Source organism: Cuculus canorus, chromosome Z (assembly GCF_017976375.1).
Source record: "Cuculus canorus isolate bCucCan1 chromosome Z, bCucCan1.pri, whole genome shotgun sequence".
Classification (NCBI taxonomy): Eukaryota; Metazoa; Chordata; class Aves; order Cuculiformes; family Cuculidae; genus Cuculus; species Cuculus canorus.
This window is the reverse complement of record NC_071441.1, coordinates 62,378,242-62,391,639: the sequence shown is the minus strand read 5'-3', so window position 1 is coordinate 62,391,639 and position 13,398 is coordinate 62,378,242. Positions and strand designations below refer to the sequence as shown.

The window sequence follows — 13,398 nt, the reverse complement described above, 5'->3', positions numbered from 1 at the left end:
TTCACATGTCTTATTTCTACAGATAGATCATTTGCAAACTGTAATGAGAAATAATGTGATACATTCATCATTGTAAACATATTTCAACAACTCTCAAATATATGAGTTTTTCTCAAACTAATATTTTGAAAGGGAACAAGATGCAAATCGTTATAGTTCAATCCAAGATCTCCCACAAAGAAATCAATACAGCAGATCTGGTCTGCACATGTTTATGGAATCTTCAAACATGTTGCCCTGTCAGAAGGGCAACATGACACTTATATAGCATCCTAGAAAAAAAGATACAAGATAATAGTTCACAGAATAAAAAGAGGGCAAAATGTTAAAATTCAAAAGCCTGGAAAGGACAGTGAAATATCATTAAGAAATTAATTGTAGCTACCTCTTTTATAAGTGATGCCCTGCTAACTTGTAGGTTTTACCAGAAAAATCTTTTTATAGAAGTTACTAATTGAATAAACAATCAAAGGTAACACAGAAGCATAGCCTTGACTTTCTTCATTGGTCCTTTTCTGCAACTCTTCTGATAGCACTACAACCTTTCTTTCAGGCAGGAAGATCATAATTGCATTGCGTTTCCAGACCCATAGGTTTATAAAACAGGAGATGTTTTTGTTTTCTAGCCCTTCCCTATCAGTTTAGATGGGTGGATGAGCTCTTTAGCATCTCTACAGAGCCGTGAGATCCTGCAGTACAAAGCAGGGATCTGTTGCCTTCTCCAGCACTGTCCATCTCCTGGGGTGCAGAGATTCACCTGCCAGGCATCCTCCCAGGTGCCAAACAGTGCAGCTCTGACCAGCTGTCTGTACCTTCTGTTGCTGCCAGACAGAGACACTCATGTGCACAAAGGTGCGTAGGGAGAGGAAAAGGTGTGGAGTCAGGGGCACAAAGTCACAGAAAAAGTAAAACTTCTGTTTTCTTGCATTATATCTAAGTTGTTCTGCTTTCAGTCATGCACTTAAACAATTGCACACAGACATTCAAATTAGCAAGTCAAGAAGCTATTTTAAAGTAATTTCCTAAGCCAGAGGTAAAGCAACACCATCTGCAGTTGTCTTACTTCTATTACTGCAAAAGAGAGTGCAATATGCGCTGTGTGTAGTGTCACCGCAGCAAAACTACATTCCAACTCCTATGCAGTTTCTTAATTTGGGGTTTAATATTGTTTTACAGTAAAAAGAGGAGTTTTGATTAGCTATGTGATTTTAATAACACTGTTTATACAGTTCTGTAACTAAAAGAATAGGTAGAATAATCTATCTGTTGTTGCTGTAGCCAGATTTTATTCCTGATCAAATTTTATTCCTGATTTCTATTTATCGTCTTCTACCATAAATCAAGATAATCTAAACAGTGCTTAGCTTTCAATTGACATCAGAAATGCTGTATTCAGCATTGAGCATTCACTGTTTTCGTATCATAGTACAACTCTAACATCTCAGTTATCTATAATGCAGCATTTTAAAGCAATTTGCATAAATCACCTACCAGGTAACGGTTTCATCTTAGGAAAATCCAGAAGACTGAAAGCTAGAGAAACAAATCAAACCAAATCATTAGCAGGTTGATGTATAAGTCAGATCTGAAAAATACAGATACTCCTGGTTTTGGCCTGTTCAGCACTGCTCGCTATTCTTCTTATCGCTAACTTGTTTTTTCCCCTTTGCACAGCAGATTGCAGACCAATTCAGATGACAGATAATGCTTGTGGCACTTGTTGAAATACTTGCAAAGCTTTCATCTATTGGGCAGATACACGAATGATACTCTGGAGTATGTTTCTACGATGTGGTTAACGAATTGCAAGAAGTCCAGCCACGAGGGATGAGGTGATCTCTCAACAGCTTCTGCACCATGCATGGCATCCAGCAGTTCCATCCTATTCTCCTCCCTCCCCTATGCTGTCCTTGTCACCTGTTTCTACACCCCCTTATTCAGCATCCATTCTCCATCCTGTTACTGGTTTACTGAGACGTATCTGTTCTTTCATTTCCAAACAGCAAGAGCAATATACGGCAACTCTAGTGTTGTTCAAACCCACAGCACACTGCTGGTGTGGCCTTCAGTCAAAGTAAGCAAAACTCAGGGATTCACCCTAGAGGAAGCTGTACAAAAGTATGTCTAAAGACCTCCTTTCTGATAGCGAACTGGCAGAATAAGCAGCAGTGTGGGGCAACAAAAGGGTTCAAAATGAGCCCACCAAGTTAAGGATAGGAAGAAGCAGCACGTAATGGACAGAACCTGGTTTCCATATGGATGGAAGTTTAAGTAAATCTTGCCTTACAGAGGGTCCTTTTCTGAGTTCTTTTGCCCCAGACAGAAAATACATAGAGTGTAGGAGTGAATATGCATAAAAGGCTGCATAAAGTTGAACCTGCTTAATATTAGGTATAACTTCGCTATGAAATTTGGAAGTCCTATCAGTCTCATCTGTACAATTTACAGTGTCCATCTACACGACACTCACAATCATGTCTTTATATTTTCATTGCTAACAGACCAAGAAGGCAACATAACAGTAATTACCTTGCAAACTGTCAAGATTACTGTGCAGCATACATCTTCCTAAGCTATGTCCCTGTTACAAACATGCTGAGATTGTTAGTTTCCAAGTAGTGACAACAACTGTTTTTAAGCTGCCACTGCCTCTACCCAAAAGCTCTGTGGTTAAGAGGTGAGGAAACCTCTTCACTTTGCCGCAAAATGCAGCTTTCTTCATAAGCTTTGTCTGCATCAGCCACTAACTGTCAGAGCTTTCATCCACAGCATAGCCTCAGCACAGGACTTAGATGCTGCTTTAGACTGATCTCCACTCTTTGGTCCCAAGATAAGAATCATTCGACACTTAAGCACCCGCTGCCAGGCTACAAGACTGTTCTCAGCCCAGAATGGGTCTCACTGGCTTGCCTTTTTTCTTTCAAAACAACTTTGCAAATTCACATACAGAACAATGCTATGACTTCTGACATGCGAATTCTGACAGGCATCATGTTGCACAAACCCACTTATAATAACAATGTCTTTATTTTAGACACATAGATACCATGCACTGAGAGGTGCTTATTTATCCAGCATTTACCAGTTACTGAAGACAAAGTTTCAGTGCAGGAGAAAGAGTAAAAATATCACTCAAGAGCAAACATGCCAAATAACATGCAATGACTTCGTTGCTATCCAGCAATTAGTTATAATCAATAATGGTTGCTGAACGTTCAGGAGTTCATAGAGGACATGACAGAAATAGAGGACTACTGCCAAAGACAGATAGTCAAGGCTATCAGTCTTTTGAGAGCCTTGTATTAATGACTGTAACACGTACCAACACAGGCTTATAGCACTGTTACTCCAGATACCAAGACTTTCACTCATTATTTTAATTTTTCCTTTAAAAGGAGCACACACAGATTGCTACTGCCAAGATAGCTATACCAAGCAAAAAGCAGCATGGAAAAGAACAAGACAGTGATGAAGAGACCTGCACAAACAGAGGCAGGAAAGTGCAGTCCTCCAGTTTGGTAAGGAATACAGCAGATCTGCGTTAATCAACTAGAAAAATAAGCTTTCCAGCTGTAGTTTATAATAAAATTCTTACAAAATTGTTGTATTATATGACATTGCAGCTTTTGCAATAGCAAAAGAAAGGTTCAAGAAGAAATCTGAGGGGCAGAACACCAAAAACATAAACCTGAAAATCTCTGCATCAGAAATAGAAATCACACAAAAGCATCATAAATTTTGCAGATAAGCAGGGACTCAATGTGCTACACAGAGACTGATAGCATCACCACATGCCATGAGAAGAGATACACCAGACCCACTCTCAGCAAGAGGTAAGAAAAGAGATTTTGCCAGATACTTACACATCAAAATACAGTGCTGGAACAATCTGAATTGGAAAGCGATATTTTAATTAAAACCAGAAAATCAAATACCACATAGCCAAAAGTCAAAAAGAGCTTGAAAACAAAGCGCCTGAACTAGTGTTAAATACAGCATATGTTTCAAACAGTACTACTGAAGTGTATAGCTAATAAGGTACGTTTTTCTTTTTTTTTTAAAGGTATAGCAGTTATGCTGACAGAAGAAAAAATTAGTATTAGCTTAAAATAGGAAAGGATTTGTTCATGTAAAAGCAGTGTACATGAGAAAGCACGTGTCTCAGTTTTCAAGGGCTGTGTTCCAGGCCCAAGCAAATGATCCAAGTGTTTTGGTAATGCGTAGCAATCAAACTATGCCCTTTTTCTTTTAGATACCAAAGCCATTAATCATGCAAATGGTCAAGACACCACTTGCATATCATATACAATCTCATCTAGATAAAACTTCAAATAAAAAAAAGCTAAAATATACCTAAAGTATTAGAATAAAATATTCTAAAGTATTAGAATAATCTACTTTTACTTCAAAAGTAATTAAAAGACATTGAAAGAGGGATTTAAACGGATATTAAACCTACACAGAGTTTGCTCTTTAAAAATTCACTTTAGCTACAGCTTACATTCATAAGCCAGATGTAGCTAATTATGTGGTGTTCATTCAAAGAACCATATTGATTTCTGCAAGTCCCAAAACAGTTTTAAATCTGTTTATTATTTGCCCAAAGCTTAGACTGAAGCCATATTAAGAATCTGCAAAAGCACTTGCTAGAACTGGATTTCTTTTGGCAAAATATTAACTAATGCTACGCTGAACACATGCTGAAAAGTCAGCTCCCACTACCCACACAAAAGAACTCATCATTTATAGCAGCCTTAGAGAGAAGTTTTTCAGCATTTGCTTCCTCTGGCCTGTGGTAACATCTTCATAACCAAAGCATGCTTGGAAGATCAGCACTTTAGGCTGGTTCAACTGAGAGCGACTGTCTATCAGAGCAGTACCATCTTCCTCTTCCTCTTTTCCACTTATCATGCCAACATAGGCATGTGGTGTCCACTTAATGAAAATCCCAGCTAACCTTTAATTTTTTTCTTTTTTTATTTTTTTTCTTAGTAGAACTTTAACCTAAAATACGTCTCTGATCCTTTTTCTTTTTTGTGTTTTTTTTCTTTTTTTTTCTTTTTTTTTCTTTATCTAATAAACAAACTGCAGCTAAAAGTATTTCTCTGACAAAAGAAAGACTTGGATGATTTCTAATACAACAAGTGAAATAAAAATACCTTGCTCATTTTCCCCTTCAATAAGCAGGCTTATGGTAGTGCACACTGTAGGCAAACTGCAAGTGTAAACTCTGTTTAATATTTTGGCATTATATTAAAAAATTTAATTTTTATTGATTGCTGTGAGTTTCAATTAAAAAAATGTAGAATTTTTGCTGAAGCACAAATGAGTTTATTTAGTAGAAACATATCTAACCTTTCAAGTATTTTATCTGCTTCACAGGAAATTCATACTTCAGCACTTTAAATGCTTTAGCAACAATAACAACAGAGTTTGTACTCTGGGGTTAGGCCAAACTGAATACCACTTCACAGGGATATTGCAAGACTTTCATAAACTATTTCAAGTATTCAGCTTCAAAAAAAATAAGATATGTGGATAACAAGATCTGAACAAAAATTCCTAGTCTTTTTGTTCAACATCTTGTTTGTGGAAAGATGAATTACGGCATATGCTTAAGATGATTTACTCCTCAGGCAGTGGGTCTGTCAGGGCTGTGTTACTGCAATTCTTTCTAAAGGCTGTGAACTTTACAGTGTGTTTCCAAAAGCTGAGGCTCAGTATGAACTACAGTTAGTATCTTTGCCCAGTTTAGAAAATAAATGAGCAAGAAAAAAAAAAAAAAAAAAGACTATCAATGACTCTGACTGTTGACGCATAAGCAATGGGGCACTTTTATCAGAAATCCCACATAACAGGCTTTTGAGCGTTGCACAGAGGTGAAGCCTCAGATGAGACCCACCCATGTGTCCCTGTGTCCCACATCCACCTCATGCATCCCATATCCATCCCATCCTTCTCACTCCTGGCATCTGTCAGCAACTGACAAAGGTCGGGGAGCATTAGTTGCTGGGTTTGGCCAATGCCACAAGGTGGCAACAGCAACCTGAGAGAAAAAAAAAAAAAATCAAACAGGTCTGAAAGATTTCACTTTGTTCCAGTGCAGGGAACAGAGCAGGACCAGCAGCAAAGGGCAGGAGAAAAAGTCAAGCAGCTTCACATACAGTCTTGCGTTAACATTTCGTACTGCAGTCCACACAAAAATGTTGACACTGAATTTTTTCTGTATGTGTTGGAAAGAAAACCTGAAGAACTAAAGTTTTATCACACAAATCAGAAATCGGCCGGCAAACACATCAGGCAGCAGCAGAAAATGCCTATTACTTTTTCCAATGCAGATCCCAGATAAAAGAAAGAAAGAAACATTTAAATCTTCCTGGAGGACACTAGCACTAAGATTGCAATATAACAGATGATATAAAGGCAACATCTTGGCTGTGTGAATTTAAAACCATATTAAAATTTTGAGTATCATTTCAAGGTACAGATACAACTGTGCTACTCATGGTGCTCATCCCTTGCCCACCACTTCTGCCGGCCATGACTTGGTTCAGCCCTGCTCTGCCTGTATGTTTTCCCCTTTCCTATCCTGACATTGCCTTTCCACCTTTCCAGAGATGGGATAATGAAACCTTTTTTTATTGCCCCTGGAGGGGAGGTTTTGAGATATCTGTAACACAGCTTCCCAGCTCCAAAGTCAGAGGCACCCTCTCCTCTCACCAGACATCCAGGATTGTTTCACATGTAGATGCAGTGGATATATTGGGCGGACAGTGGATAAAAGACAGGTCTGGACTAGAGCAGGTCATAGAACAGAATCACAGAATCCTGTGTTTGGCTTGGAAGGGACCTTAAAGGTCATCCCATTCCCACCCCCCTGCCATCAGTGGGGACACCTCCCACCAGACCAGGCTGTTAAAGGCCACATCAAGTCTGGCCCCGAACACCTCCACGCACAGGGCATCCATGACTTCCCTGGGCAGCCTGTGCCAGCGCCTCACCACTCTCATCATGAAAAATGCCTTCCTCATGTCTAGTCTAAATCTTCCCTCTTCCAATTTAAAGTCATCTCTGCCTCATCCCATCACTATATGCCCTTGTAAACAGTTTCTCCCCAGATTTCCTGGAGCCCCCTTCAGGTACTGGCAGGTCGCTGTAAGGTCTCCTCTGAGCCTTTTCTTCACCAGGCTGAAGAAGCCCAACTCTCTCAGCCTGACCTCGTATGGGAGGTGCTCCAGCCCTTGCATCATCTTTGTAACCCTCCTCTGGACCTGTTCCAACAGTTCCATATCCTTCTTATGTTGAGGATTCCAGAACTGGACACAGGTCTCCAGGTGGGGTCTCATCAGAGTGGAGTAGAAGGGCAGAATCACCTCCCTCGACCTGCTGGCCACACTCCTTTTGATGCAGCCCAGGATACGATTGGCCTTCTGGGTTGCGAGTGCACAGGGCTAGCTCATGTCGAGCTTCTCATCAATCATCACCTCCAAGTCCTTCTCCGCAGGGCTGTTCTCAATCACATCATCCTCTATTCTGTATTGAAATTGCAGACTGACCCGACTCAGGTGTAGTTCCTTGCACTTGGCCTTGTAAAATCTCATGAGGTTCTCACAGTCCCTCTTCCCCAGCTTGTCGAGGTCCCTCTTTGCATACCGTCCTTCTGGTGTGTCAACTGCACGACTCAGCTTGGTGTCACCTGTAAACTCGCTGAGGGTGCACTCAATCTCACTGCCTCTATCACTGATTAAAATATTAAACAGCACGGGTCCCAGTAGAGACCCCTGAGGGACACCGCTTGTCATGAAATCTCCATCTGGACACCAAGCTGTTGACCACTACTCTCTGAATACAACCACCCAACCCATTCCTTATCCATCAAACAATCCACTCATCAGTTCCTTATCTCTCCAATTTAAAGAGAAGAATGTTGTGGGGGACCATGTCAAAGGAGTCCTGATAGATTATTACATTCATTGCTTTTCCTGTGTCCACTGATGCCGTGGAAGAAGCTATTCCCTATTTCAAGAATATAAATACGAGTTAGGGACACTCTTCACACTGTAGTCACCTCTGTAAAGAAAAGGTCATGCTGACACAGATCCTAGGTCTCAGCAAGGTACCAACAGTTTGAACGAGCAATGCAGATTTTGGTGTGTAAAAGAAAAGATAAGCCCCAGCCCTCATTAAAGTCCTTACTAAAAATCTATCTAGGCTCTTAAATAGAGCTTTAAACTAGATGTGAAGGGGGAGGGGGACGAGACCAGGCTAGTCGGGAGTGAGCCTGGAAGTGGGGCTCCAGTAACTGAGAGATGGTGTGCTGGAGAGGACCACCAGTACACCACCTCAGAGCAAGTGGGGGCGATTATACCTGGGAACAGTAAGCATGAAACTGGCAATGTGGAGTTAGTTATTCCAAGGACCAGTCAATTGGGAATGAACTCTATTCCCTTTATGAGGGCTGAAGGTTCATCAGCCCAGCTGAAGTGCATTTACACCAATGCACACAGCATGGGCAATAACAAAGAGGAGTTGGAAGCTGTTGTAGGGCAAGGTGACTACGGTGTTGTTGCCATCACGGAAACGTGGTGGGATGACTCATATAACTGGAGTACAGCTATGGGGGGTATAAACTCTTCAGGTGGGACAGGAAAGGTAGGAGAGGAGGCGGGCCACACTTGTGATGGGAGTCTGTAACAGACCACCCAGCCAAGAAGAAGCAGCTGATGAGCTCTTCTATAAACAGCTGGGAATGGTCTCTAGATCGCTACCTCTTGTCCTCATGGGAGACTTCAGTCTTCTGGATATCTGCTGGAAGTACAATACAGCAGAAAGGAAGCAGTCTAGGAGGTTACTGGAGCGTGTGGAAGACAACTTCCTCACACAACTGGTGAGTGAGCCAACAAGGGAGGGTGCCCTCCCTGACCTGCTGTTTGTGAACAGAGAAGGCCTTATGGGGGATGTGACGGTTGGAGGACTCGTGGGACAAAGCGATCATGAGATTATAGGATTTTCAGTTCTAGATGAGATGAAGAAGGGGATGAGCAAAACAGTCACATTAAACTTCCAGAGGGCAGACTTTGGACTGTTCAGAAGGCTGGTTAGCAAAGTCCCACGGAAGACAGTCCGTAAGGACAAGAGAGCCCATGAGTGCTGGGCGCTCTTGAAAAATGAAATCCTAGCAGCTCAGGAGCAAGACATTCCCATGTTCCGGAAAAGGAGCCGGCAGAGGGAAAAACCAGCTTGGTTAAGTAGGGAGATCTTGAGAGGCACCAAAAAGAAGAGGAATGTCTATGAGCTTTGGAAGAAGGGACAGGCATCTTGGGTGGACTACAGGGAGGAACTGAGATCGTGCAGGGAAAAAAAAACAGGAGGGCTAAGGCCCAACTAGAAATCAAACTGGCTATGTCTGTGAAAGATAATAAATCTTTCTACAAATACATTAACAAGAAAAGGAGGAGTAGGGAGAATATTCAGTCCCTTTTGGATGCAGAAGGAACAACAGTGACGGGGGATGAAGACAAGGTTGAGGTACTTAATGCCTTCTTTGCCTCAGTCTTTAATAGTAAGGAAAATTGTTCCCTCTGTGTACAAACCCAGGAGTTAGAGGAGCAGAATGAGGCTCCCATGATGCAAGAAGAGGCAGTTAGAGACTTGCTTGCCCAGCTAGACTCCCACAAGTCTATGGGGCTGGATGGGATCCACCCAAGAGTATTGAAGGAGCTGGTGGATGTGCTTTCCAAACCCCTTTCCATCATCTTCCAGCAGTCCTGGCTGACTGGGGAAGTTCCACTGGACTGGAGGCTGGCTGATGTTGTGTTCATCTACAAGAAGGGTTGCAGGGAGGATCCGGGGAACTACAGGCCTGTCAGTCTGACCTCAGTGCTGGGGAAAGTCGTGGAACAGGTGGTCTTGAGTGCTATCATGAAGCACATGCAAGAGAACAGGGTGATCAGGCCCAGTCAACACGCGTTCACGAAAGACAGGTCCTGCCAAACTAATCTGATCACCTTCTATGACAAAGTGACTCAACTACTGGATGAAGGAAAGGCTGTGGATGTAGTCTTCTTGGACTTCAGTAAAGCCTTGACACAGTTTCTCACAGCATTCTGCTTCAGAAACTGTCAGCCTCTGGCCTGGAGAGGCGCACACCCTCCTGGGTTGAAAACTGGTTGGATGGCCGGGCCCAGAGAGTGGTGGTCAATGGAGTTAACTCTGGCTGGAGGCCAGTCACAAGTGGAGTTCCTCAGGGCTCAGTACTGGGTCCAGCTCTGTTCAATGTCTTTATCAATGGCCTGGATGAAGGCATCGAGTGCACCCTTAGCAAGTTTGCAGATTAAGCTGGGTAGAAGTGTGGATCTGCTGGAGGGTAGGGAGGCTCTGCAAAGGGATCTGAACAGGCTGGACTGCTGGGCTGAGAACAATGGCATGAGGTTCAACAGGGCCAAATGTCAGGTCCTGCACTTGGGGCACAACAACCCTATGCAGCTACAGACTAGGAGAAGTCTGGCTAGAAAGTTGCCTGGAAGAGAAGGACCTGGGGGTGTTGGTTGACAGCCGACTGAACAGGAGCCAGCAGTGTGCCCAGGTGGCCAAGAAGGCCAATGGCATCTTGGCTTGTATCAGAAACGGCGTGACCAGCAGATCCAGGGAGGTTATTCTCCCTCTGTACTTGGCACTGGTGAGACTGCAACTTGAGTACTATGTTTGGTTCTGGGCCCCTTCCTACGAGAAGGATGTTGAGGCTCTGGAGTGTGTCCAGAGGAGAGCAACAAAGCTGGTGAGGGGGCTGGAGAACAAGTCTTATGAGGAGTGGCTGAGAGAGCTGGGGTTGTTCAGCCTGGAGAAGAGGATGCTGAGGGGAGACCTTATTGCTCTCTACAACTACCTGAAAGGAGGTTGTGGAGAGGAGGGAGCTGGCCTCTTCTCGCAAGTGACAGGGGACAGGACAAGGGGGAATGGCCTCAAGCTCCGCCAGGGGAGGTTCAGCCTGGACATCAGGAAAAAATTTTTCACGGAAAGTGTCATTGGGCACTGGCAGAGGCTGCCCAGGGAGGTGGTCGAGTCACCTTCCCTGGAGGTGTTTAAGGAATGGGTGGATAAGGGTTTAGGGAGTGTTAGGAATGGTTGCACTTGATGATCCAGTGGGTCCCTTCCAACCTAGTGATTCTATAATCCAATCATCGTGAGCCCTGATAGCCTCTCATCTGAAGTATAGCAGAGATATGAAGTCCAATGCCAAGGAGTCACAGATATCACTATTATGCACAATTAAAATACCCATCATAGCCAAGAAAGGCAATGAAACACACAAACTTCACTAAGCCTGCAAATCATTCCCAGGCATTATGTTTTTCTTTGTATTACTTTCAGGAAAAGATAATGTATCAGTAATTCTATGAAAATTCAAAAGAATTTTTTCTTTTTAAAATTAAGAGCAACTCAAATCATGGAGAAAAGATGGTTCATTTAAAATTAGATAACAGTAGTAGTTTCTGGGTACATTGTAAAACTGTGATTATCTGGGTACCAACCCTCCATAATCTTTTTTTTTGCCAAGTATTAGTCACTTTTATTTTTTTCTGCATGCCAATTAAAACCTTAGCAGACATTTTTTAAAAAATGCAGTTAACTTGTAGTAACAGAGATGCAATAAAACAGATCAGGATATTCTAGCTTAATCAGCATTGGGTAGAAACACCTGCCTATTACGTCTGCAGAAGTTTAATAAAATAAAACAAATACTATATTACCGCTTCCTATTTCCTGGTTGCCTAAAAACATTTCATCGTAGAAGTAGGTACAAATGCATTCACATGCCCCACAAAAAAGATGAAGCAGGAATTGCCACCACTTAAAATATTTCCTTTTCTCTTAACAATGCTAGCTAAACAGATAAGATTTTCCCTGACATCTTGATCCATACTTTAAGCCAGTATAAAGCCATCAGGTTTTTCACCTCTGTAAGTGAAATGGAAAATATATATCCCCATTTTTTATCAAATACCAGGCATGGCATGCTTGTCTTAACTGTGAAACTAAAAGAATGGTACTAAAGAACACATTAACTGAAAGCAGCAAACCCTCATCTATTCAGCAGAAAGCTCATACAGCTGTTCCATTCAAACTGGACTTTCATGACCAAACAGGCTTACTTGATCTCAAGTGCAGCTGACTGCTGGTAGAAAACAGTAGCAAGTCTAGTCGATGAAGCAAGAAGCAGAGGTGAAGTGTAGCATTACGAGGCCAGGCTACAAATATATTTGATCCAAAGTTAGTGTAATGCCTTCCCAAAACAGGTAATTGCAACACCTACATAACACAATTTATTTTTAACATCAGGAAAAAGCCAGCAGAAGCTTACCTGACCATAAACAGTGAATGTGTTTGGACAACATAATACAAAAGCCATCATGTTTCCTCATTTCCTGAGAGTCTGGTTTCACAATCTGCTGTGGCTTTTACTCCACAGTTTATACTGTAAATGCAGAGTGACCTTCAAGCTTATGACCAACTCAAGACAGCTGTTCAATAGTCATTGCACAAATAATCTAATTTCTTTTCAAAATTTGTATGGAATTTAAACACAGCAGTCTCCACACAGAGATACCTGAAACTCCAGAATGAAGCTTCTCAGTGACAAACAAAGCAAATTAAAGCATAAAGAAGAGAAAGTCTAATTGCAAAAATCACAGACATGACAAAAAACCCGAGGATGGCCGTTTCATCAGTAGTTACAGAGGTTTGACATTACTGACTGCAAGGAAGAAACAGAAATTCCTATTTGTCACAGTGGGTTTCTGGCATTTATTACAATATTTATCAGAAATAGTTGATACACAAACACTTAACAATGAGTGAACAGGGAAATAACAAAAATAAAAAAGAACCTACTACACTAGTAAGTATCTAACACCAATAAGAAAATCTGTCTTAATATAAAGTCTAGAGAAAAACACTGTCATATAGTTTTTTAAAAAAAACTGTTACTCAAAACTGCTATGTTGTCATGATTAATTGCTGACAAACACTGCTGCTATGGCTTAAAAGTTCCAAACTGGATGCATTTTCTTATACTTCTAGTTTTTAAAAACAGTACACTGAGCGTGAAATGTTGCGTTTTAAAGTGACAAAGTATATAGCACATGTCAGCATCCCCTGCATGGCTCTGGGTGACACAGGTTTCTGTGGAGCCTTTATTGACGGTGCATGCATGCACACAGAGCAACAGTGGGGTCCCTATTGTCTATTTATTTTTCCAGATCCTTCAAATATGGTATTTGAATATTTACCTTTAAATCCTGCTATACATTGATGCTACCTGCTTCCTTTACATACAGCTTCACTATTTTTTGTAGAACTTTATATGTTCACTTGCCAATATTCAGAACAAAAACCAGA

General features: G+C 41.7%; 1 protein-coding gene across 6 annotated transcripts in view; it reads right to left on the bottom strand.

The window, feature by feature from the left end:
* The window catches only part of TNFAIP8 (TNF alpha induced protein 8), a 70,531-nt gene that overhangs the window by 25,348 nt on the left and 31,785 nt on the right, over nucleotides 1–13,398 (bottom strand). The window contains exon 2 of one of the 6 annotated variants that reach the window (XM_054055115.1): nucleotides 1,492–1,533. The exons of 4 other annotated variants lie outside the window; for them this stretch is intronic. In XM_054055115.1, the coding sequence (XP_053911090.1) occupies nucleotides 1,492–1,507 (16 nt within the window). In that variant the 5' untranslated portion in view covers nucleotides 1,508–1,533. Of the gene's footprint in view, nucleotides 1–1,491; nucleotides 1,534–12,152; nucleotides 12,257–13,398 lie in introns of those variants that run through there. One more of the 6 variants, XM_054055120.1, reaches the window with a different exon arrangement.